The sequence below is a fragment of the Amborella trichopoda genome, chromosome 4 (assembly GCF_054954075.1).
Source record: "Amborella trichopoda isolate Santa Cruz 75 chromosome 4, AtrichopodaSantaCruz75HAP2 v2.0, whole genome shotgun sequence".
Classification (NCBI taxonomy): Eukaryota; Viridiplantae; Streptophyta; class Magnoliopsida; order Amborellales; family Amborellaceae; genus Amborella; species Amborella trichopoda.
Window position 1 is genome coordinate 17,717,428 of NC_142339.1, and position 27,021 is coordinate 17,744,448.

General features: G+C 36.0%; 1 protein-coding gene across 16 annotated transcripts; it reads left to right on the forward strand.

Annotated features, from left to right (window-relative positions):
• The first annotated feature begins 8,423 nt into the window (after nucleotides 1–8,423).
• Nucleotides 8,424–25,827, forward strand: LOC18423331 (O-fucosyltransferase 7). 16 transcript variants are annotated; one of them, XR_016054255.1, is made up of 14 exons: nucleotides 8,425–8,617; nucleotides 8,836–9,062; nucleotides 10,004–10,099; nucleotides 10,467–10,566; nucleotides 10,654–10,721; nucleotides 12,230–12,318; nucleotides 12,457–12,637; nucleotides 12,719–12,847; nucleotides 12,944–13,077; nucleotides 13,179–13,392; nucleotides 24,571–24,755; nucleotides 24,888–24,983; nucleotides 25,079–25,562; nucleotides 25,659–25,717. XR_016054255.1 is itself a non-coding variant. In XM_088865006.1 (13 exons), the coding sequence occupies exons 2-13, from the start codon at nucleotides 8,901–8,903 to the stop codon at nucleotides 25,242–25,244; spliced, it is 1,620 nt and encodes a 539-aa protein (XP_088721132.1). In that variant the 5' UTR covers nucleotides 8,424–8,617; nucleotides 8,836–8,900; the 3' UTR covers nucleotides 25,245–25,717. The 16 variants fall into 16 exon arrangements, 11 of the variants coding, with proteins under 11 accessions (XP_088721132.1, XP_088721139.1, XP_020529119.1 ...); XR_016054253.1 differs by lacking the exon at nucleotides 25,659–25,717 and adding an exon at nucleotides 25,770–25,827 and having other exon boundaries at nucleotides 8,426–8,617; nucleotides 10,001–10,099; XR_016054252.1 differs by lacking the exons at nucleotides 8,425–8,617; nucleotides 25,659–25,717 and adding exons at nucleotides 8,638–8,687; nucleotides 25,770–25,827 and having other exon boundaries at nucleotides 10,001–10,099.
• Nucleotides 25,828–27,021: the final 1,194 nt, after the last annotated feature.

The window sequence follows — 27,021 nt, forward strand, 5'->3', positions numbered from 1 at the left end:
TAGAGTTTGATCTCAGTACTGTTGAGAGTCAATATCAAACCTTTTATACTACGTAAGGGGAAGAACTAAACTCCATTCATCCCCCTGAAAAAAGTCTTCAGATGAAAGGAAAATCAAAGGATAAACCTGAGGCTAAAACTTCACCTTATAAAATTACCCCAAAAAACAATGATCATCATACCCATAAAATAGATGCAATTCCGGATATAATTGAACAAAATAATTATACTAATATCTGTTTACACACTTTTGGAAGATAGACTACCAGGATTGAAAATATGATGAATAAACCTCAGGATAAAAAGACGGATCATAAGTCTGAAGGAAAGAAAGCTTTACTCTTCAAACCTCCTCCAACTATCAATAAAGAACAGTTTAGTCTTCAAGGAATAAAGAAGAATGATGACAATAAAGAATTGGTGGATGAACTAGTAAAAAAATTAGCAAAGTTAAATATAAAAGAAAATGGAGTAACTTTCAAGACTAGTTCTGATCAAGGAGCTATGGTTCTTCAAGAAGAATCATTTTCCAATAACGAGCTTAATGAAATAGAACAAGCTTTCAAAACAAAAAGCCTTGAAATAAATAGAATAGATTATGGGAAAAATTTTAGGCCTACTTCACATACAAGAATGTATTATCCTAGGCCTACTCCTGTAGATCTTCAATTCGAAGAAGATTTAATTACCAGCTCTATATCTTATTTTGGAAGATCCATTGTATATTGAAGTATTGATGGAATGTCTGAAAATCAAATTCTTGATTTAATGAAGCATATGACCATGTATACAACTGCGTGCAAAATAAGTAGAAATCAAGACCAAGAAATAGCTAAAGCCATTATTTGTGGGCTTACGGGATGGTTAAGAGGATGGTGGGATTTCCATATAGATGAAAATACAAAAAATGAAATATGAACTGCCCCTACTCAATGCTAGATCAGAAGATCTACTTTTTAATCTCATATGCCCAACACTTTCCCATTATAAATGATATAAAGATGTGCTCTTCTCCAAACTCCTTTCTAGAGAAGATAGTAAATCTGATCACTGGAAAGAAAAATTCATTTCTAGTTTACCCCATCTTTTTGCCGAGAAGGTAAAAACACGATTAAAGAAGAAACATGGAGGAATAATCCCATATTCTTTATATACATTGGACGAGTTATCAGCCGAAATTTGTACAGAAGGCCTTGCCCTATGTACATATCTAAAGCTGAAGAGCCTGCTAGAAAAACAGAGAATGACTGGAAGAAAAGAGTTCGGAGATTTTTACGAACAGTTTGGATTTTATACTCTGCCTTCTTCCAAAGATTCTGATAGAAAAAGATATAAAAATAGAAAATATAGCAGCAAGCCAGGATCCAATAGAAATACTGTTAAAGACAAATTTTATAAGAAATTTTCCCCCAAAGTAATTTTAAAAGGGTCAGGGGAAAAAGAAGAATCCCTGTTTGCTATAATTGTGGTAAGGTAGGACATTATAAAAATAAGTGCAGAATCAAAAAGAAAATAGATGCTTTACAATTAGATGATAATATTAAAGATCAACTGTTTACTATTTCTTTAATTGTGTTTTCACTTTTTTGGCAAAAAGATGGGGTAAACCAGAAATGAATTTTTCTTTCCAGTGATCAGATTTACTATTTTCTCTAGAAAGGAGTCTGGAGAAGAACACATATTTATCTCATTTATAATGGGATAGTGTTGGGCATCTGAGATTAGAAAGTAGATCTTCTGATCTAGCATCGAGTAGTGCAGTACTTCCCACGAAGTGGAAAGTAATATATATATATATATATATATATATATATATATATATATATATATATATATATATATATATATATATATATATATAAAGCTGGCATTAGTCCACTAGCTCATATGAACATATAAGCCCAACGGTCTAGATTGAATATGGGCCGATCTGATGATCACAGATATCCGGTAGTGTTTGAATTTTAATATTTTTTTCACAAATCTAAATTATTTTAAATTTTAGGAGTATGTTCATAAAAAATAGTTGAGTCTTTTATAAATATCCAAAAAAATATTTTACATGAAATAAATTGACCAAAATAACCCCAAATTCTTTCAGGGGTATTTTGGTCATTTTAGTTTTTACTAATATTTTTTTTTTTATTTTTATTAGGTGAGGCTTGATGAGAAGAACACACGTGTAAAATTTCAAGTGATTTATATTTGTAGAAAATAAAATAAAATTCAAACATAAAATGAAATCGTGACTGTCAGATCGGTCCATATTCAATCTGGGCCATTGGGCTTCATATGAGCTAGTGGGCTAATAAGCCCAGCTTTTTCCTATATATGGGAAAAAAATTTTATAGATCCGAGGCTCTAAACAATCAAATTTGGGCCTACTAAAAAATTTTACTAGAAGAAGTTGTTTTGATGCCCAAATATCATCAAATTGATCATCTCAACATCAAGATGCATAAACATAAAAAAAAATAGATTTCAAGTTTTGAAAATAGTATATTTTGCAAACCGTCAATTTTCAAGATTTCCAAATTTTTATAGATCTATTGATCTACACTATTTTTGAAGCTTTAAACTTTATAAACAAAGATGAAAATATATTTCAAGGCTATCACAAATATTTTCAATATTGAAACCACATTTCTTGATACTATTTGAAGGTAGGCTCTAATTTGATTGTTTAGAGCCTAGGCTTTATACAAACCGCATATATATATATGGGAAAAGATGGGATTGGCCTACTAGCTCATATGAACATATGAGCCCAACGGCTCAGATTGAATCTGAACCGATCTGAAAATCATGGATGTCCGGTAGTACTTGAATTTTATTTATTTTTTTACAAATCCTAATCACTTGAAATTTTAGGTGTGTGTTCTTTTTATCAAAATGAACCTAATAAAAATATAAAACAAATTATCTGTGAAAAAATGACCAAATACCCCCCAAAACTTTCGGGAGTATTTTGGTCAATTTATTTCATGTAAAATATTTTTCTGATATGTTTCGAAGATTCACCTATTTTTGATGAACACACGTCTAAAATTTCAAGTGATTTGGATTTATAGAAAAAAAAACTAAAATTCAAATACTACCAGACATCCGTGATCGTCAGATCGGCCCAGATTCAATCTGAAACGTTGGGCTCATATGTTCATATGAATTAGTGTGCTAATCTCATCTTTTATATATATATATATATATAATGGCTTGAACCCCTCTCATGCTTTTTCATGTAAGAAGGTTTCGGTTGCCATCTTAAATTCAAGCTTCATCGTAGTTGGGCCAAATCTAGATTCGTCGGCCGGGAACTAACCTTAAGGCCACGTCTAGGCCAGCCCATGGGGAGAATTTAAAAGAGGAGGGATGGGAGAAAAGGCGTGATAGGAAAAGTGGGAACCACATGGTTTGTGAAGGTCACATCTATGTTTGTATGGGCTTGCCCTTTTCTAGGTGTCATAATGATATTTTTGGGGGTTTTCTTCCTAATTTGTGGACCCACTTTATTATTAAATGTGATAAATATGACTGGTCTCACGGATAGAGGAAAGGGCGGAAGCAAGGAATACCGCTTTCCCACATCCATCATACCCTTTTTTTGGCTTAGTCTTCTCTCACTTTCATGAGTTTATCTCTCCCTCAGCACGGACTTTGAACACATCAAAAGTATAGAAAACGCAAATGTCACATTAGATATGATTTAATTTGGGAAATAGGAAAAGAGCCTAAGCAAATTGGTTAGCGTTTGACGATTTGCAACTCTAAATCATTGGTTCGATTTTTACCAAAGGTAGAGGCCCTCTCCCCAGTGACTCACCGGAAAAAAAAAAGGTTTGATAAGGCTGCAGCCATATCAAAATAAGTAAATCTTTATTTCATAACTTATTGAAATTTGTAATTCAAGTATTGGAAACCTTTATATGGATCATCTTGGCTTGAATGGTTGTGAAGAAAACTTAGGATTTCAAGCTTTAAAAGTAATGTATATTGTAGCAAATTATTTAGACAGTCCATTTTACCCTTGGCTTGAACATTATGGTTGTGAAGAAATGTTATGATTTCAAGCTTTAAAAATAATGTATAAATTAGGATTTCAAGCTTTAAAAATAATGTATATTGTAGCAAATTATCTAGACAGTCCGTTTCACCCTAAAAATAAGTATAAGTGCTCACAAATCTGCAACATCTGTACTTCTTTGAGTTTCAAATTTTAGCCATTGTGGAGATTTCTGTTACCGAAACTGTTTTCTCAATGAGGATTGAGATGAGGCTTTATTTTATTTTCATAAAGCCTATGCTTTATAGAAACTTCATCCTTTAATTAATGGGAGACCATAATGTGCGCTTGCCAGAGCATACAATTCAGCACCCTCGAGTAAATCCCCTTTAGAAGGAGAAATCTTTCGATCTGAAATTTTGGATTTCAGTTTAGAACCCCAAGATGAGAACTTTCACAAGAACAAAATTATACTCGAGTTCTTAAACTCTTACATTTGACTGTCCAAAATTTGAATGGTCTCTATTTAAGCTTAAGATATTATCTTTTTCAACCGCATATAAAAGACTTTTGTTTTTTGGTGATAGGTTCAAAATTTGGGGTCCTAAAAATACTATTTTTACCTTTGAATATAGATTAGAATGGGGTTTCTATGAGTCAGCCGACTCATACTATATATATGCGGGCCACCTCTTAAACCATCTTAGAAATGGATTTTTAATCTAAAATTTTAGGGATTCACGATCTAGGTTATGATGATCATGAAAACGAAAAAAAAAAAGTTTTTGACATTAAAAATGTAATTTTGTTGAAAATTTTTCTACACCATGTAAACCTTGTGAACTTTTTACAACGTCTATCTTAAATATGGGCATTTGGTGAGTCAGCGGGCTCTTGCACCCATTGACTCATGAAGGACTTTTCGTATAAATTATATGCTCCTGCAGGAACATGGAAATTTGGCTTAATTAGATGTTTTGTCTCGGTCTCTTATCTCACACTAGTCAAACTAATTCAAATAATGATCAGGGCGCACATAACCTAATGACATTCACATTCTAATGACACGGGGTCTTTAACCGATTCTACTTTGATTTTGTAAACAATGCGCTTTTATTTTTTATTTTTTTATTGTATTCTCATCTCTCTACGGCATTAGATTAGTCCTTAATTTATTGCTTTATTTATATGAAAAATGACTTTGTGAGAGTCTTTCAAACCATGTATAGAACTTCAAATAATCACCATTAAATTTGATATAAATATTTAAAAAATTCAAATCCCACACCTACATAAATAACAAAATCTCTAAAAGATCTAGGATATTTTCCCAGGATCATCACTGTTATTATATTTCAAAAGAGTGGAGTAAGAAGTACGTTAATTATAATAGGGAAGTTCGTACGACGTGGCACCGGTCTCATCCTAATGTTGTCACCTTGGAGTTTGGGGAGCCAAACAATTCCCCCATAACCTGCCCACGTGCGTTTTTGATCAAAATCTTTCACCTCTCTCACGTGCATTCCTTTTGTATGGTCACTCCATATCTCACTCTTGTGATAAGTTCTTGGTTGTGGCTTTTATATGGGTTGCAGTTGGCATACCGACGCCTCCGTAAAGGTAGAGGTAACGTTCTTTTCAAATTTTATTATGGTATATAATTTTAATGTAAAATGTTATTATCATCATTTTAAATTTTATTTTTATATCTAATTATAAAATTTTAAATTTTAAAAATAGTTAAAATCAAGTAGATCTATAAACATATGAAAATCTTGAAAATGAACGGTATAGATAATATGTTGTAAAATGTACTATTTTTTATACTTAAAATCTTTTTATTTTTCATGGTCATTCATCTCGATATCGAGATGATCAATCAACGGGTGTTTTAACATTAAAACTACCTTTTCTGATGAAATTTTTAAGTTGCATCTTTTTTTTTTTTTGAGAACAAGTTCAAAAATATTATTAATCTAGAACAAGATTACATAATCCCAAATAACCTTATATAAAAATTTTCCTTCATATGGATAGTTTATGCCATGATGTAGAAAGAGACTAGGGCTAGCAATGGGCCGTGCAGTTTGGCCCTAAAAAAGTAGGGCATGGGCCATAGTTTGTGGCTTGAGGGCTGGGCTAGGGCAGTGCAGACCTGGTTTGGTCTGACCCAACCCTTTTTTTTCCTCTTTCTTTCTTTTATTTTTCGTTCATTTGTTTTTGGCCTCACATGACCCTAAATGGGCCAAGGCTGGCCCTATGAGGACAAGGGCGGGGCGAGGGCCAAGCCCGCTATATAGGAGCAAAAGAGTTAATAATAGCTCGACACAAAAAGCTCATTAACCATATAGGAGCAGAATTATTTGAATTAAGAAAATGCTTATGAGGGCAAGTTTATTTGAAAATACTATGCAGAAACACCTTGGTCGAAAATGTGTTTTCATTGTTAGAGAATCCTCAAATTGATCATCCGAATTATAGATTTGGAAAAAAAAAAAAAAAGGTGTGGCTTTTATAAGTTTGCAACCTTAAATAATTCAGTTAGGGTGCACCTCCAAGTTTTATCATGACATGTAATTTTCGTGTAAAGAATTCATAAGATTTTCTGAAAATCTATTTTTATATCTAATTATAAATTTTTAAACTCCAAAACTAGTTAAAATCAAGTAGATCTATAAATATATGAAAATCTTGAAAATGGACGGTCTTGATAACTATGTATTGCACTAGATGCACTATTTCTGAGACTAAAAATCATTTTTTTTTCTTTTTATATTCATACATCTCGATGTCGAGATGATCAACTAGAAGGTTTTTCAACATTAAGTCAACATTTTCCAATGAATTTTCAAGGTGCATATGTAATTCTACATTTTAAGGTTGCAACCTTATATAAACTTTTTCCAAAAGGAAATAGGTATCAAGTTTCAAAATAGTGTATTTTGTAACACCTTATCTAAATTGTCGATTTTTAAGGGTTCAAAGATCCATTCAATAACTATTTTTGAGGCTGCAAATTTCATAACTGAAGGGATAAAAAGATTTCGAGATAATGTTAAAAAAAATTCAGGATGAATTCTTTTTAAAAAATAAAAGTGAGTTATTGTGTGAAAATTTCTACAATAAGACTATTTATTTTTGGTACGAGGAGGTTACAATTATTATTGATTGTTAGATATAAAATCAAGAAATTAAAGAGGTGGGTGGTTTTTATAAGGTTGCAACCTTCAACGGTCCAATTAAGCCGCACCTCCAAATTTTATCATAACATGTAATTTTGGTGTAAATTTTTTTAGGATTATCTCAAAATCTATTTTCATATCCAATTATAAAATTAAACTCCAAAAATTCTTAAAATCAAGTAGATCAATAAACATATAAATTTTTTGAAAATAGATGGTTTAGATAATGTGTTGCAGGACGCACTATTTCTGGGACTAAAAAAAAAACAAACATATATATATCTCGACAATGTTGAGATGACCAATTATAGTTTTTTTAAACATTAAAACAACCTTTTCCAATAGAGGTTTGAAGTACATCTTTAATTCAACATTTTAAAGTTGCAACCTTATATAAACATTTGAGTTATTTATGTACGGACCTTAAATAAGTTAGAAAAATACGAGTTGCTCTTTTTATATTAAAAAATTACAATCAAAGTCGGTCAACACCATTTTTTTTTTTTTAAACTTAAACTTGCAATATGATAATGACATTCTCATATCGTTTTTTTTTTGTTTTTTGTTTTTTTTCAAAACTTAACTTTTGATCCGAGGTTAAAATTCTCGGCCCGCAACTTAAGTTTTGAAAAAAAAAATAAAAATATGTCGGACCACTTTTAAGTTTTTTTGTTCAAAATTTAGGTTTTGGTCCGAGAATTTCAATATCAGACCACAACTTAAGTTTTGAAAAAAAAAAAAAATTATACCACAACTTAAAGTTTGAAAAAAAAAAAAACAGTTCAAGAATGATATCCTCGGACTGAAAGATAATTTTGTAAAAAAAAAAAAAAAAAATTACATTGAACGACTTTGGATGTAACTTTCGCATAGAGCGCATATAGTACTTTCACTTACATAGAGTCCATACGTAATTAACTCTAAACCTTTACGAAGTATGTACCATGCACAAAATCGAAGTAAAATCTCAAAAATTTTGTCATTTTTCAATATATCCATAGCTAATAAAGATGGTGACATGTTAATTGTCTTATTAAGAAAAGGAAAGGGTGAAGGGCAACGCCGTTATATCTGAGAACCCCACGGGCTTTCTTCACACCTCAACATTTCATAAGTCCCAGGCAACCGTTGATTCGTATGGTAAAGGGCTCGTGATTAAGAGGGGGTGGGACAAAACCCTCGAGATGGCAATCGGCAACAAGAAGCCGTTTTCCCCAATAAATCCATCCATTCCTTATAATCAAGAAGAGCCAAGCACAAAAAAGAATAGAGAGAGAAAGAGGTAGAGAGAGCAAGAAAGGGTGTATATATGGTGAAAGAGACAGGAGGGGGAATTTCCTTACTAGCAAGAGCCAAACACAACAAAGAATAGAGAGAGAAAGAGGTAGAGAGAGAAAGAGATAGTGAGGGAGAAGGCGTCGGGGATTGAAATAAAGGTGCGTGAGTTTGAAAAAAGTGGGGATTGGTTACAGTTGTAGGCTCCTCAGTAAATGCAGGCCATTTCTGGTATTCTTGCAACGGATGCATCCTCCATTTCCCTTCTCATTACCCACCGTTTAACAGCCAAACGACAACATTCTCTCTCTCTCTCTCTCTCTACTAATTCCCTCTGCAACTTTTTTTAGTTGCTCACTGTCTTCCCACGTTACTGCAGAGTGGAACCCAAGTTGAAGAATTGGTTTTAGATATCACTGGTGATTGCTTGCTCTAGAGAGAGAGATGCAGAGGCGAAGGCCAAGACTGAGGATGTTGGGCAGAGTGCCTCTGCTACATCTGTTACTGGTGTGCGGCCTCACAACCTTTGCTCTTGGGACTCTTCTCTCCTCTCGCATTTTTCCGGCTTCGAAATCCTCCATTTTGGGCTCTTACAAGCTGCCCAAGGTACATGATTTGATTCTTCCTTCTTTTCTCTTTGAGAAAGTGCAGTTCTTTTTCATGATCTTTTATTTTCATTTTTTTATGTTATGTATTTATTTCTATTTAGGCCCTTCCCAGAATGGATGTGTAGGAAGTGATTGGTAGTGTTTCCTTTGTGTTCATTGTTCATTTTTTGTGTTCTTTAAAGTTTGTGAAGGAAGAAATTCAGGGTTTGGAGACAAAGAGTTTCTGGATATTTTCTTAAGAAGATCTAGTACTGAATTCATATTCAAACTATTTCCGAGCAGAAAATCTTTGGTGCTCTCTCTCTGTCTATCTCTCTCTGTTTCTAGTTTTAATGTTCTTGCTTATTGTGATCCATTCTTGGGATCATGACTGCTACAATTGATGTGTCTGTGCTTTTCGTAGTAAGTTCTGTCTATAGCATACTTGATCTTAATTAACAGTTCCTTTATAACCATCGAGGTATTTCAATGTTTGTTGTTAGCGCTCACACACAGGGTTTCGGTGTACTTTGAGGTTAGATCTTACTTCAGTTTTTACCTTTCTGGATTTTGTAATGGTAATATTTGCAATGGCACGATATTAGCAAAAGAAATGAAAAAAGAAAAAGAAGAAATTAGTGCCAATTAAAAAAGTAAAAATATTGGGAACTGTATTGCAAAGAATTGGCCTTTGTTAGCATTCAATAAGAAATGCCATTTTTTAATCCAAACTGAAGGCACATGCTCCCCCATGGTAATTTTTATTTTTTTGGGGTTCTTGGAACGTGCTTTTGTATTCAATTTTATTTTTCTATCTTCTTATTTCACTCACTTATGATGTTTTGATGAATATGTTTGTCTAACTCTGAATAATATTAGTAATTCATGTTCCTTAGGACACTCAGTTATTGAAATATTTAATTTAAGATCAACTATTGATAAGCCCACTTTCTGCAGCAGCATGAGATTGGGATCCAAAGACGGAGCAATGAGCTGCACTGGACAAGAGAGTCCTCTCCTCCCCATCTATCCAAAGAGCCTCAACCATCACCTAAGGTGATCGTGTTTCTTTTTCACATGCATATATCATCTTTCAGAGTCTTTTGTGGGAAAGTTATTGCGATGATCCCTTAACCCTGTCATTGTGTGGATTTTGTCGATTGAGTCTAAAAGCTTCCATAATTACCACATTATAAATATTCCGATTAGTTCTGAGGTTTCTTTGATTGGTATTTTGCTGATTATTATTGATCAGCTGTTGTCTTTTGGTTCATTTGTATTTGCTTATATGCTGTTGTGATGTGACAATAAGTAAAATGCTGGTCAATGAAACAATGTATAAGGAGCATGGGTTAATTTTATATTTTTTGATACGCAAAGTAGTCATGCATATTTCATGTTTTCACTCCCCTAGACTTGACAGTTGGATGGTGCTACTGGGCTGGTTGAACCTTACAAGCTATGGAAGCCACCTTCTGGTCGTAACTTTGCACCTTGTGTGGAGCCAAGTGATCCCTATACATGTATGTCACAACTCACAAGTCTCTGTTTATCTCTGCATAACTATCGCATGAACATTTTGTCTAATGGTATGGCTTGTTCTGATTCAGCTCCTGGGGAGTCAAGAGGGTATCTGCTGGTTCATACAAATGGTGGGCTTAACCAGATGCGTGCTGGAGTATGTGACCCTCGTCTCTCTCTCTCTCTCAACCTCAACTTCTTATATCCATCTTCCATTTTCTTCCCAGATAACCAGCATTGTTATTTAAACCTTTTTTAGTTTATTTTGTGCAAGGTTGTAAAAGTATACCAATTGGCACTAATGGATGCTGGAAGTATTGTATAACCAGCCATATATATATATATATATATATACATATATATATATATTCTTTTTCTTTTTGGGTCGATCAGTGGTAGGACATAGCCACCTTAACCAATCCCAGGCCAGATACATATAACCTGAAATGCTTGCTATCATTTGCTCTCTACTGGAATAATTTCGTCACCAGCACATCCTTGTCTACTTGCTTTCTTTAGCAAATACCCAGGGCTACATAGAAAATTCTTCCAGTCTCAATCACTATCTTGCAATGTTACAGTGGGTTTTAGTTTGGTGAAACGTACTTCTCTATCTCATGCCGATAAGACAACCTATGGTTGCAGAAAATTGAAATGGACATCTTATGTGATGTGATCACATTGGTTTTTCATCTAGTTTTTTTAAGCGATTAAATCTATTAAGGTAAATTGATACAAGTAGAAGTTTAGGGCTTCCCACATACCGGGAGCTCCATGCAAAAAATGAGCTTCCCACCTTGTGGGAGCTCTGTACCAAAAAATGTTGGTTTTTCATCTGGTCGTCGTTCCTTTTTTGGAGAACTTGATCTGTAAGAAAATAATATCCATCTAAGTTTCTCATTCCATTGGGCTCTGAAAAAATGAACCACTGTACTGTGCTACTTTACTAGATATGTCTTGTCTTTATCTTGCACTGATTCCTTCCAGAATTTTAAATTTGGATAGGGCCTTGTCATTGTCTTGTTGATTCTTTTAGGTATATAAGCAGTGATAACATCCAATGCTAATCAACTAATATGCCACATTATGGGATGTGGTCTCATATGCAGCATTGCTTTTCCCAATTTCATGGCCACTCTCTTCTAGTTTTCTTTCTATATGAAATTGTAATTTGAATAAGATATTCTTCTGCTCATCCCTTCTATGAAACATGGAGAACTCAGACCATTGTGCTACACTTTTTCTATATTAACGGAGAATCCTTCCCATCTTATGTGGACTCATTGTAGATTTCTAAAGTGTGCCTCGGGCTTCGATCTAGATTCTTTTATTATTTGGTTGATGACATTATCTAGTACTGCCACATCCTGTAATTTCTATAGAACTGCCTATGACCAACCATTTAACATTTGGGGTTGGCTACAAATTGGTACTTTGACAGATAAAGCACTCAAAGATTCCTGTGGAATTAGTTTACCTTTTAGGCTACATATGCAACTTGTTGATGAAATTTGGTGTGACATGTTTGCCAATTGTTCAACTTGTTATTGCATGGTGACAATATTCGAGTCTGAATTACATCTGTTTTTGTTTGTATCTGTTATTTAGCAATAATAAAGAGCTGTCAACCTTTATCATAGCTAAGTTGTAAACTTTAAATTGCAGATATGTGACATGGTTGCCGTGGCTAGGATCTTAAATGCTACTGTTGTGATCCCAGAACTTGATAAACGTTCATTTTGGCAAGATTCTAGGTGGCATTCTGACTTGTTCTCAATCTTTTTATTTTCTTTTTCTTATCTTTGTCTACTTTGATTTCTTGTCCTTGGTGTTTAGTTGGCACCTGTGAGAATGTACTATGGGTTTGACAAGTTGTATCATTGCACTTGCAGCAATTTTTCAGATGTGTTTGATGAAGAATATTTCATTAGTGCCTTGGCCAGTGATGTTACAGTGGTGAAAAAACTGCCAAAGGAGTTGACAACAACAACTAAAGCAGTCAAACATTTTAGAAGCTGGTCTGGGGTAGAATACTATCGGAATGAGATATTTCCTTTGTGGGAAGACTATCAGGTCCATGTGTGATATATGACTTAGAAGCTTATTTTGGAAGGCAACTAGAGTTTTCTCTCATATAAGTTAATCCTTTCGCAGGTTATTCGAGCTGCGAAATCAGATTCGCGGCTAGCGAATAATAATTTGCCTCTTGACATTCAGAAGCTCCGTTGTCGTGCTTTCTACAATGCCCTCCGTTTCTCTCCTCGCATCGAGAAATTGGGAAAAGTGTGGATATATTTTTCAATTATGGAAATTGGTCCATTGTAATAATTACCCTCTCTATAATTTGTTAATAGGATTCTTGCATTGCTTCACTTGCAGTTATTGGTGGAACGGATGAGGTCATATGGTCCTTACATAGCTTTACATTTGCGTTATGAGAAGGACATGCTTGCATTCAGCGGATGCACGTATGGGTTGTCCCCAGATGAAGCTGAGGAGCTTGCCAACATTAGGTGCATTGGCCTTTCAGCTTAGCTTTGGAGTTCTTCTTTACTTCACTCAGGTTATGTTAATTTCGTCATTAACGGTGACATCTCTTTTCAACCTTTTCTAGAGAAAATACTCCCCAGTGGAGGGTAAAGCACATCGACCCTAGGGATCAAAGGGTCAAGGGATACTGTCCTCTGACTCCAAAAGAGGTCGCCATGTTCCTTACAGCCCTCGGATATCCCTTGAGTACGCCCATATACGTTGCTTCTGGTGAAATATATGGTGGGGAATCTCAAATGGCTGATCTGCAGTCCCGCTTCCCAATATTAATGAGCAAGGTATACAGTTCATGTCTTAAGGTCTTAAGGCTTAAGATGCATGTTTTGATTTCATTATATGTTGAAGTTGAAACTCCTTGTTGTCCAGAAAATGCCTTGAGAATATGGATTACTTTGCCTTGCTCATCATTTCAATATTAAGATGCTCGTTCATTATTTATTGGTTACCATATAATGAGAAAATTTGCACTGAATGAAATAGGTGGTTACTCTTGGAGCCTTGACGCTTTGTGAGCTCTTCTTATATTGTGCTGCATGGAATTATGTGTTTACCAGAAGACTTGTGTTTTTGCTTCTGAAGTCTGTATTTATTGTACATGTCTTGTTCCAGTCTGCTCTCATGGGAATGTTGATTTGAAACATGGCTGAGGTATTATTTTATATGTTACTATTATGTTGGCTAAAGACAAATAACATTATTAAGAACAAAAAAGATGGCTGATTACAAATGATTCATAGGCGGCATATGTGGTGAAAAAAGTGGTCGATTTAGGCAAGTTAGTCTGGTAGGTTCTGAAATCCTTCATTGATATCGGCAATGCGTTATGGACACTTCTTTAGATGACTCTTTGTAATAATGGCCAACGATTACTGAACTGGCATCAAGTCAAGCATTCTGTCCTCTATGAACATGAAAAATGGCCATCAAATATAGAGAGTTGGCATTGATCCTCTGAAATAAGCATTGTAGTCTGACAACAGAAGGATTTTGGAGGTAAGGCAATGATTGGGCTTGTATAATAAGAGCGAACCGAAGTGGAAATTCTACGAGTGGAGAATCTTGGATCCATGAGAAGTATTATATACATAGGATTGGGGAATGTAATGTTGGTTTTCTGTTTCCCTTCGACCGAAGTCAATTTTCAATTATTTTCTGAGTACTCTTTAATGTTTTGGATGTTAGAGTAGAAGAAGACAGCAGGAAAATATACAAAATTTCCTAAGGATGGAGGCACAAGATCCTCTTGCACTCTTTGACTTATTAAAAGCCCCTGACTTGATGTATGATCCAAGATGCAACCAGGTTCTGGCAAGTATACTCCTGGGATACAACTAATCTGCAAAAAACTCTCCTATGATCTCTGGGTTGCACTCTTAAAGATCTTCTAATACCGCAACTATCATCCTTTGATTTTTGTCTTTACATGGGTAGGGACCAATAGGCTTCCTATGCCATCCGTAATAAAAGGATGGTCCAGACTTTTTACAAATACTAATGAGGGAACTAGACCACCAGAGGCGACATCTATTTTTTGCCTTTCAATCAATTAACTTTAACGAAGCCATTTTACTTGGGCTGTTTCTCTAAAAGAAAATCTGTCGGATCATTGTCTCCCCTCAGAAAACCAAAAGGCATGGGGAAGGGGGGAGGGGCGATGCCATGGTTTCAATGTTCTTCCATGTGCTCACTGTGAAAATTCCTGGAGGGAAAGGAATTTAACTCAAGCTGTTCTAACCTGCCAGGACAAATCCTAGAGGAAAGGAATTGAACTCATAAGATTCTAAACTAACGTAATGGGTTTGGTTGAGGAGGAATTAAAATTTAAAACTGGTTGTATGAGTTGAGAAAAAAGAAAGAGAGTAAGAGATGGGGATGTCTTGATGTTAAGTAAATTTGAAGTGGAAACAATGGAGATGAGTTGCATGAGATGAAGAAAAGAAAGGGAGAGAAATGTCAAGAGATTCGTTTATATGGTTTTGAAAAGAAGAAGAAAGGAATTGATATGGGTTAATCATAGTACTTAACTAAAGTTGAAGTGATTAGAAGAAGTGAAGAACATAGAAAGAAAGAGATTGGGATCGTTTGTGGAGTTTGAAGCAGAGAGAACTGAATTCAAATGGAGTTGGGAGCCAATTGAATTCCATTTCATTCTTCCATCCTCGGCTTGGGCTCCGAGCAATAAGCAAGAGGACAAGATCTGACGTGTGAGACAGGCAGAGAAAGGGAGGTCATTGGAAGGATGAGAAAGGGAGATTAGATACAGAAAGAGGAGAGAGAAGTGGATGCTCTGATTTTGCCATGGTATTCGCTTGGCATGGATTTCGTTATAGAGAGAGGAGAGAGAATTGGATCCTCTGATTTCACTAGTCAAAAATGGAAGTGGAGAGAGAAAGGCGAGGATTTCACTCAGAGAGAACAAAAGAGATAGAGGAAAGAAAATGGCAAACCGGGGCAACTATAAGCACTGGCTTTCCTCTCGATTTAGGTGGAAAATCTGCACATCCAAAATAAGTGTGTAATATATTATTATCATTATCATTAGTATTAATATCATTACCATTATTATTACTATTATTATTGATATTATTATTATCATTATCATCAGGACCCGGTTTCTATGCGGCTAGGCCTGCATATGTAGAAATGCGGGCCTATTAATAAATCCATTTTTTAGATGGATTTTTGGACTAAATTTTTAAGGACATGTAATCTCCAACATGGAGATCATGAATATAAATAAATAAATAAATTTTAAAAATTAGAAATAATAATTCTAGTAAGAAAACATTTGGACCGTTAGTTTCCATTGTTTTTAGATGGAACATATACTTGCATTCATCTTTAAAATGGATGCTCCACACTTTTTTGCCCTCATATTTAGTCATGCGGTCCAGCTCGCATGAAACAATTTTCCTTATCATTATTATTATTACTAATATTAGTAATTATTATATTATTATTGTTATTAAAAAGTCAAGCAACATGTCACCTAATCGGTGACACATGGCAGTTTCCCTTTTAAAGGGAAGATGACAAGTGGCGGTCCATAACTAATGGACTGCCACGACTAAATGGCCCAATATGATCAATCAATTAGTTTGGTCATGATCAAACAAACGAGCTCCCTGGCAACAAATTTACACTTTTGCTTGCAGCGTACTTTATTTCGCTCGTAGCAGACTTTACTTCACATGTGGCATGCAGCAAGCTGTGGAAAAATTCAATTTTTGAATTTAAAAAATAAAATCAAGGTCCATTGGGGGCACATTGTTCTGTAGGCCAAAAACTTAGGCATAGCGCGAACACACCCTGACCTTGTGCTATCGCTGTAGCCCACTTACACACGTGTGCGTCGCATGCTTCGCAAAGGCATACTCTCCCTTTAGGAAACTCTCAGAAATGAACTATAAAAACCCATAAATGTTTCAAAAGACAATTTTCACAAAAAATAACATGTAATGCCATAATCATTGGTTGGAAACTTCATTGAATTAAGGATAGGGTTTAGCTCATTTATCTCAGAATCAAAATTGTCCTAACCTGAGATGTTTGCATTCGTGGATTTCAAGCGGCTCAATATGTTCGCATCATCAAATCAGGTATGAAGTAAAGTTATTGGATTGTCATAACTGTGATGTAATGATGCCATTGCAATGAATAATATGATCCATCCTGTCTAAAATGGGGTTCATGATGATCTTAAAGGTCTAAAGTTTAGGAATTATTGGATTGTGGAGGTGATGTTTCAATGAATGTGTCTCATGATTTCCTCAAAAAATAAATAAAAAAAGTTGTGTTTCATATTCCTTGAATAGTTTGTTATCATATATCCATGTTGCAATCTTAGTACATTGGAATGTAAATTTGCTATCCAACGATTGTATGAAAATGTCAAAATCTTAACCGCATATGTTGTCTTCCGATGATGAGGGCATTTTATTTCCTATCCTTGAGTTATTCCTTATCAAGAAAGTGGGAAGGGCAGCGTTAGTTTGTGGCATAGACTAGTGACTAGTAAGGTTGATAAGTAGGGGTGTAAATGGGTCGTTTCGACCCAACACAATTGGCCCAAGGTCCACCTCTGGCCTGGACCTGGTTGGGTTCAGAAACAACTTACCCAGACCCGACCAAGGATGGGATTATGGTACCCGGACCGGGGAAGGGATTAGTGTACTCGGATCTGGGACAAAAAGGTGTGAATATAGCAAGACCCTGGGACAACAAGGTTTCAATATAGCAAGACCCATGATCGTCCAGTGGACCTGGTGTTGGGGTTATGGGCTATTAACATGATAATAATGTATTGTACATTATTATATGCGTTATGTACATAAAAAAAATTTAACAGAAGAAAAGGGTCATGAGGACTGCTTGGTTGGTCACACCGGACCTGAACCTGAGCTAATGAGCACCTAGGTCCAGGCTCCCTGTCAGGGTGTCTAGATTATTCGCCCAAGGGATACAACTTTTAAATTTTTTCCAGGAAACACCCAAAATACAACTTTTAAGTCTGAAATTACAACAAGATACGATTCACTTTAACTTACAAACACGTGACCAATATTACACCCCAAGTTACTACCTATATCACTTTGAATTGGTCCACTACTTGTTCCGCTTAAAACTCAACATAGAGATTGGCCAAAATATAACATGACATAATCAAATTACATGAAAATCTGTCCACAACACAAGGACTTTAATTATACTAGTTATATAACCATCAAATACACAAATTGAGTGAATCTCAAGTTACATACACACCACCAAATTGTGCACGTAGTCTCAAAGTTATGGGAAGCCGAATTAATGATCAATAAAACTTCAATACGGTGTAAGGGAAATTTTGGCATAATAACCCCTTGTAAAATCAACCTTTTAAGATGAGAAGGAGACTTAAATTTTGGCTGTTGTGGGTGAAAAGATGCAGATAATTCAGCTAAGAAAACCTCAACCAAAATCTCAAGGAAATGGCCTAAAATCAAACTACAATCATGCTAGCATATGTAGGAATTGAAAGGCATGTAATGCGCAACCATTGAACCATGAAAAGTAGGCTCAAAGTAGAAGTTAACTGCCATAAATGGGGAGGGACAACAAGGAATAAGGTCCAAGAATGGCACCAAAGAATCTCCATCAATGCTCAAAGATATGCCATTAACATGTGCCCCATAGAGGGTTGTATGCAAGGTGATAAAAGAGGGCGTGCCTCTCTCCTTCTCTTCCTATCTCGCTTTCTCAAACTCTCTGTCCAAGGATACTTAGGCCATATGTTAGGTAAGTTCACTCTCACAAAAGTGATCTAAGATTTAGGTATTAAAGGGGTATATACAAAGAGTTAGGCTTTGAGTTGCCTTTTGAGATATATTTAATTAGGGCCACATGTCATGGGCATCAATGGCTTGGGGAGAGGCTTGATCCTAGCCATTCAACCACATCACTAGCTATCATAATTATGTACTTGAGATTGACCACCTTTATTCCCACATGTGTATGAATAGTTCCAAATTTCTCATTTTTCTTAATTCCATAAATCCATGAAATTCCAATCTCATAATTGCCCATCATTTTAAATAAATGTGCGGGGTTAAAACTAAGTGAAGGGTGCCCCTCAATTCTCTTCACAATCCTTCTCTCTATAAACAAATTGGTGTTTAAAACAAAAGTGCTTTCTCTCTCTACACCACATCCATTTCACACATGTGGGGTGCCCTAAGACACATTTGGTGTCATATGGCGCACTTCATGTTATACCTTCACACATGTGATCAATTAGAGATCAACACCATCGAAGAATCTTTTAAATCTAGGCTTTGATTGACTCATGCTCCTTATTTCAAGGAAAATATCAAGCTATAAAAATCAAGGGCTCAAACACACATGAAATCCCCACATGTGACTTTTAACAATCAACAAACTCCCACCAACACCCTCAAAAGGGGGGGGGGGGGGGCGGGGTGTCCCACCTTGTGGCAATGTCACCCACACGTCAACCACATGGCTGATGTCATTGGCCATGTGGACACCACCATGGGGACGATTGGCCATTTGGGCCTCATGGGGATTGTCCTTAGGTTGAATTTTTCAAAACAATTATTTTTCAGAGAATTTTGCCCTAAAAATATTTCAAAAAATATGTAAAAATGCTCAAATTCATTTCCAGTGTTTCTTGACATTTTTCAGTAGTTCTTGGGGATAGAAAAATTCCCTTTTGGTAAATTGGGATACTTGAGGAATTATTCTCGTATGATTGGCCGCTCCACTCGGCTAGATTCGGAACCCTAGGTCTCTTTCTTGAAATTAGCCCGACAAGATCCATTACCCAATGTCTCTGGCAGGGGCTCGTACTTGGCTCATCAAAGCTAACCCAACAGGTGATTGGGTCTTGGATGTATGGTAGATTGTAGGTGAACTCCCAATGATATACACTCTCAGGATATGCGGGATACTCTCCAGTGCATGTGCATGTCTCTCATCGGTGGATCTACCTAAGTGAAAGCGGTTTCCCATTTTGTGACTTTCATATACGCATGCTGTGAGTAGGATCATTGTCAGGGATTCGCCTCATTTCCTCTCAAAGCTGATCCTTCTGACACAAGGCTCAATACAAAAAATCACATATATGCATATCTTGATCTACATTTAACCCTACACTGAAATATATAAAACTGTAATATCGTGCCCTAGCTCAAACCAATCTTGAGGCATTCTAATCGAGCCTGAAACAAAGGAACCCCAAAACCTTTATCGGTAGAATGCTCCTTAACCGATCCTCACGATTCGGGGTTTAGTGACTTTAAGGGCACCAACTCCAGATTCCACATGGCACCGATATGGAGAGTCATGTGTTCTCAACTCCCATTGGGACTAAGAAGGCAAGAACCATAGAAAATCTCGGTGTAAAGGCCTTGAAAGCTCACAACCCCAGTGGACCCTACCGTCTAATCCAAATTGGTGACCAGCTAGGAAGTTTGAACCTGGGTAGGTCGTTACAATTATCCTGCAAAAATATTAAGATGCATTACTAACATAGTTAATTTTAGTAATGATGGTGTCAACAAGATCAGTTAATATGGGAAGAGATTATTTCCCATTTGCTAACTTTTCATGTGTTAGAGACCATTGGATTTTTTGGATTGTGCTCTAGTCTTTCAGAAATCACTGTGCTGACTCAGGGTTCGCCCTATCCCGTTTGGCTTGGAACCTTGGCAAGTCTCGAGTAAGAAAACAAGGGGCTTGAACTAGCCTCACCTTATTTTTTACATTTTTTTTGGTTGATTTTTAATACACTTGGCTGAGTCTCTTATTTTGGCTCGGCCAAGTTAGACAGGAAGACTTGGGCTTGGGAGTTGGGACACTTGCAAGTCCAAGCCTGATCCTTTGCTTTGAAAAACTTCTCTGAACTTAGATTTCTAGTTCCAAGATATATGTTAGTTCTTGTTAGTGATTGTTCTCGATTCCAATGTTTTGAGATTTAGGCTATTCAATCAACATAAAAAAAAAATGATTTAGGTTATTCAATCAATTATTGAAGTATTCTACAAGAAAATGAAAAATGCTTGAGAATTGATGATGGGGAAAGTAGATATCTAAGGGCATTATAACTTTTTGTTGGCAACTAAATTATGCTTACACTCCATAGAAAATGGTGTAAGCAATTGCAATTTAAGGCATCTTTCCCACAATTGTTTGAATCAAGAGCAGAATCAAAAGCGATTTAGGGATCAGAAGTAGGCCATTGTGAAATGCTTAGAAGATCTCTATGGTAAGGAGCACTATTTGTTAATGCATTTTCTAGGGATTCTGTTATGACCTTTTTGGGATGTTGATCCCTACCTTTATGGGATCACATAACCAGCTTTTGGGATCAAAGAAAGAAATTAAGACTGTAATACTTAATTTTACAAATATTCAGTAAGAACTAGAAGTAAATAGTGGAATATTGAGAAATAGAGCTATTTTAAGACAGCATTGTTTAATTTCGATCAAAATTAAATAGTACAGTATTGCTTCCCATCTTTTTGGGATCTCGCTCCTCAGCAGTGTTGGTCAAGATTCAAAGAGATCCTTGAAGATCCCTTTCCCAGAGTGCTGGATCGATATTTTGGAGCAAAATCGCCACTTGGGTTGTGTGATCCCTATAAATGGTATAATTTTTCCAAATGCTATTTGGAGTTGATACCATTCCAAATATTTGCCCATGGATTTATGGCCAGAATCTGAGTTGTGACCCATCCAAGTGAAAGCAACTCTCCGGCATTATTCCTGCATCGAAATTTGATAGCATTCGAGAGTGGGACGGAGTTAAATACACACAAGTCATGAGAAATTATTTTTCTTTTGTTTATGTATGTGTAAGAGCAGGGAATACAAAACATAGTATGTAAATGTCTACTTTGCGTAACCAAATCTGACTATAGTCATGGCTGCATTGTATATATATTTGTATACAAGGATGGGATTCGCGCATAACCCCTACTCATAGTTGTCAGCTGCTGGTGCATTCCCGGCATCGGGTCCGTAGAACCGTGGACTGCTGGAAGCTCCTTGTGGTTAGGATCGTTGTCCGTATGATCCTATATCAAGGGAGCGTGATCCTTGTCATAGGGAAGCGTGATTCCACGAGGAAGGAATCACAATAGTAAGTTTTGAGGGATTGTGAACGATGCTTGGGTTCACGGGTGCAATTGTCCACAAACCTTAATCAATGCATATAAATCGGTACCGAATAGAGAAAACATCATATGCGCTGTATCATACACTTGTGAACCGCTGTTCAAACCTGCTGGGAATGAAGATCACAATATAGGAATCCACGTTCCATCCAAAATCCCTAGCTGGAATCATGGGATCGAGGTTCTGAAGTGGATCCATGACCTTTCCTACAAGGTTCCAGCAACTATACCCCCTTGCTAGCTCAGGTGTTAAAAAGAACCAATTTATAAATCAAAATATCCATTTCTTGTTTCAAAATTTTCTGCCCTAAATATTATGTTGATATGCTTGAAGTAAAATAAAGTAGATGAGAAGCATGTCAGTTGTATTTTTATCAGGCATGAGTTATAGTGAAAGAGAATGGAGATGCTTTTAATTTCAGAACCCCTCTTTTAATTTCAGAACCCCTATTGCAACACTCTTTACATGACATTGCTTGGTGAATCATTTTCCAAATTGGTTGAAGGGACTAGATCTAGGTGGGATGCAGATCGTTCTAGAGAGAATATGCATTAGATAAATAACCCGAGTGATGAAGTTAATTATTAGGTGTTTAGAGAGTCCAATCAATTTCTTATAAGGTCCACTTAATATGCTGGTTCCCACTGCTGCGTGGTCTCTACATTGGTGGATGTAATTCTTGTTTTACTTGCAGATCCCATTGATGAGTGTGAACCATCTCATTTTGGAGATGCAAAGGGTACTTTGTAGTGGTTATCTGCTGAGGAGAAAGAACCTCCTAACAAGAAAGAAAGTTGAGATTTATTTCCATAGTCAAAGTGCCATATGAGGTACCATTCGTGTATTTCAAATGGTTATACCAACTTAAGAGTAAGGCAGAGAGGCCTTGTAGTTAGGTGCAAGGCCTGTTTGGTTTGAAGAAGGCTGTGGATTTTGAAGTAACTTTGAGCCTGGTTGTGAAGATGATCTGGTTCAGATCATTGTGTCGCCGTTGATGAAGTGGGGACGTTGGAAGATGTGGCAACTGGATATAGAAATGCTTTATGTGCTGAGAAGAAAAAGATATCTAATTGGCATGCCATTCCAGGTTGATTCCAGAAATTGTTTGTGTTGTCTCAAGAAGGCCCTCTATGTACACTATCGAGCAAAACCAACTTTTTCCTATGATGAAATTTTTACTCGAGGTTATACCTGATTTGTTTGTGAATGTTGCTCTAACTCATGTTCTAGCTGGTTTGTGGAAAGGAATGCAGGCTTATATGTTATTGTGTTCCCTCTTGTTTATGGCAATGATATTCAAATTGCATGCTACAGAGGAGCCTAATATTCAGATTGAAATGGAGAACTTGCTTATCCCTTCTCTTGCTCCAATTGAAGCTTCCTAAAAACATTTGGCTACAGTTTGGAGAATTCCCAGCCAGCAGAATTGGACTTATTAGCTGCAAGCATGTCCTAGGGAGAGTTTTAGGCATAGATACATGCTTCTGTTCATGAAAATGTAAGACTCTGTTATATCATCTTGTGTTAGATTGAGAAAATATGATGAGGTTAAATTATATTTGTTTAATGGGATATGAGTGGGGGACCGGTAAATTAGGAGCTTCCATCTTTAGTTGGCCTGCATTATGGAAATCAGTGTCACATGGACACGGACACGGGTGTCGGTGTCATAAGTGTCACTATTGTCTAGTACATCAGCCTAAAAAACTGACTCATTCCTACATTTATTTTTTTATAAATAAAATATTGTAGTTTATGATGTATACCATAGAGTATTATTAATGTATTTTTATAATATATAATATATAACATAATAATATACGAAATTGTTTCTCATTTCCTCATACCAAGCACGTGGAATGAAGCTTGATAGTATGAGCTGGGGTGACCCAAAAGGACCTGAATATGAGTAGGACCTGAATAGGAGTTCCCTACTTCCTTCATTGAACTTTTCTAGTACTTTATATGAAACCAGTGTCCCCATTTGTCTACATGTGTCGAGGTATGTGACATGGGGCCAGTGGCCACTGATTGAAATTCGTTATTCATTCAAGGAATATAGAAATTTGTTCCACATGAGATGCATATTTTGGTATATACTTCTTCCTTTAGGATTTAGGTTAAATTTATAGGAACTGTTGAACTACTGCCCCTAGAAGAGATCACTCTTCACTGCTCAGGTAGATTATGTGCATTGTTATTTTGTCAGATTACTTATTTTTAAGTTTCAATGCTTGATTAAATTTCACATTTTGGTGTAAGTTAATTGTGTTTGTAAGCATTTGAGTCTTTTGTATGCATTTACTGTTCCTGCATCTTTGTTGGGGAAGAATAACAACTTCTTGAATGCAAACTAACACTGAAATTCCCTTCAAGACACCTGGTTTACATCCCTCCCACCCACTTCACTTTCGTGAATTGAATTTACCATTTTCAGATGGATATGAAGAATTCTGGTTCATCCAGCTTGATCCCCTAGTTCTTTGGTTATCTAGTACTTCAAAGGAGTAATGAGCTGCTTGGATCCATGCTAGACAGACTAGCCATAAGGAGCATGGGAATAGAAAACATGTTTATTGCTTTGCCGTTGGTCTGATATGATGGATAGCACTAAAGTTTTATAAACTCAGATGCTGGTTTTGGATTTTTAACACCAACTTCATTACTCATTCCTGTTTCTCTTTTGCCATAAGTGTCTGTTTTCTGGTTTTATTCATTAGATAGGAAACTGCTCTTAGTCAAGAAAGTGAAGGGTTCTCTTCTAACAAGTGTTTTGTCAGGAAAAATTGGCATCTGAGGAGGAGCTGAAACCATTTACAGCTTATGCATCTCAAATGGCTGCCTTAGACTACATTGTCTCAGTTGAGAGTGATGTGTTTGTTCCCTCATATTCAGGCAACATGGCTCGGGCAGTCGAAGGTCACCGCCGTTTTTTGGGCCACAGGAAAACGATATCTCCTGACAGGTATGCTTGCTCAAATAGAAATACATAGTAGTTGTGGCTTGCACTAGCATGTGAATAGCATATGAATCTCTATGCTTTGTTTTCTTTTAATTTATTTATTTATTTATTTGTTTTTTGGTTTTCGTATTCCAGGAAAGCTCTAGTCCGCCTTTTCAATAAGATTGAGATAGGATCCCTCAAAGAAGGGAAACGACTCTCAGAGTTGATAATTGATATTCACAAGAAACGGTATACAGTTGGTTTACTATTTGGGGTGGTTGTGATGCTCATACTGTAACTCTTTTGGTTTATTTTCTTTTTATGTTGTTTATTGTAATTTACAGTCAGGGTTCTCCAAGGAAAAGGAGAGGTCCAATTTCTGGAACAAAAGGTAAAGAGAGGTTCCGATCAGAAGAGGCATTTTATGTGAATCCCCAGCCTGAATGCATATGTCATAAGGAACCATTGGGCACATTATCTCTGAACAATTCTCTAACAACTCTCTTGTAAGTACGCCAGTATAAGAGTCGAAAAATATCAATCTCCTAAGAAGGCCAAAGTGTGGAATAATGTTCTAAGAAGCAGCACAAAGAGTTGAATGGATGCACTTGGATTTTTAACCTGTAAAGCATATGTTATTTATTCAAGGTTTTCTTGAGAGCCATCGATTTTGAACCATGGCAGCGAAATTGTATATATGAGCTTTGTAGATGGCAAGTCCAATTGTAGATGGAAAGATGGGGTTATACAAAGTCATGGAACAGTTTGTTGAGTACTGCAAAAGTGCGAGAAATTTTTGGTGTCCGAGTTACTTCACCCATATCAAAGGTACAAAGGTATTTGTTGTTGCTCTTTAATGTATAATCTGTTGTTGCTCTTTAATGTATAATCTCTTACTCTACTGTTTCTCTCTTGCACTTTTAGGCGTGAATGGAACATATACATCAATCCAAAGAGCAAATTGAAATATATTAGTTTATGTATTTTGTTCGTGGCTTTGTGCATCTGCATGAATCTTGTTGTGAGCTTTTGCAGATGGATTTCACGTGTACTCAGTAGCATATATTGCATAAAGAATCAAGCTTCTGAATGATGTCCATCTGTCTTGAGTTATGAATATCTGTAAACTGGATGTTGAGATTCTAACTTGGTGATCCTCAAATAAGCTTTATGATGCTACCTCTCCCACCAAAATACGGTGTTCTGAAATCCAAAAGTACTGCTACAAATATTTTTTGTACATGGTCTGAAAGATCTATGGAGGGGGCTTCTACTCTCTACAATCATGTCCTTTTCTGGTTATCGATGCATTGATAGCAACAAAAGAAAACTCCATATTGATTTTCATGAAGAATATGAATGGCATTTGTGTTCTTCATGCTGATTGCTCCACCTAAATTTTTTGAACGCCTAAATTCAATATGAACTTGTGTCGCTAGTCAAATTGCCATTTGAGTAAGGAAGAAAGTGTACTTCCTTTGTAAGAGAATTACACCTGCATATAAAATCTTTCGCGTTGGTGATGCCTCTATTCATCGATTGGCTGTCGAGCAAAGTGTACGGTTGGAAAAAAGGGATTTGGATATAATGCAAAACCCTGCTAATTAGCTTTCATTTGCATTATATTAGGCATATAGGATTGTCTCTTCTAAGATTCAGGCGCTAGGAATTTACGGTGAGTTTTAAATATTTGGATTTGCTTATGTATTGTATACTCCCAATAAATCTATCATATGTTTTATATCGTAGCAACAAAGTTGTTGTATTTATGAAAAGTTTAGACAAACAATTGTCAAATATGACTCTAATAATACTAGGTAAGGGCATAAAAATTATAGTTCAATAGTTTTAATGTATCCGTACCATAATTGCAACTCACAATCTTATATAGTGTTATCTTTACATATCCGATTTTTTCATTTCATTTTTTGAGCTATATCCGAAATATTCACAATTATCTAACTTAACTAATTTTCCCGACTTTTTGCTTCCGGATTTTTGAGCAACACCATCTATTACCGATGTTTTAGTTTGTTGATAATATTATTATTCCTCGATATGCTAACTATGGTTTCTCCCAAAGCACCTAGTTTCTCACCGTTATGGACAATGTTGGATATTTACTTTGGAAACTTTTTCAAATGCAGCTTAAGTTTCCTACGGTGCGTTTGACACGTGGAGTTTTTGGGAGGGGAAGGGACTTTCCCATAAATTATGGAAGACTGCTCTTCCATCAGCTTTTATGGAAGCGAGGCTTTTTAAAAATGAACCCATTTTAACACTAAAA

Excerpts from the sequence above, each read along its gene's own strand:
- LOC18423331 (XM_020673460.2), top strand. The coding sequence starts at position 8,901 with ATGCAGAGGCGAAGGCCAAGACTGAGGATGTTGGGCAGAGTGCCTCTG. Across the intron at positions 13,078-13,178 it reads GAGGAGCTTGCCAACATTAG|AGAAAATACTCCCCAGTGGA; the intron begins GTGCATTGGCCT and ends AACCTTTTCTAG. Across the intron at positions 13,393-24,570 it reads TCCCAATATTAATGAGCAAG|GAAAAATTGGCATCTGAGGA; the intron begins GTATACAGTTCA and ends GTGTTTTGTCAG.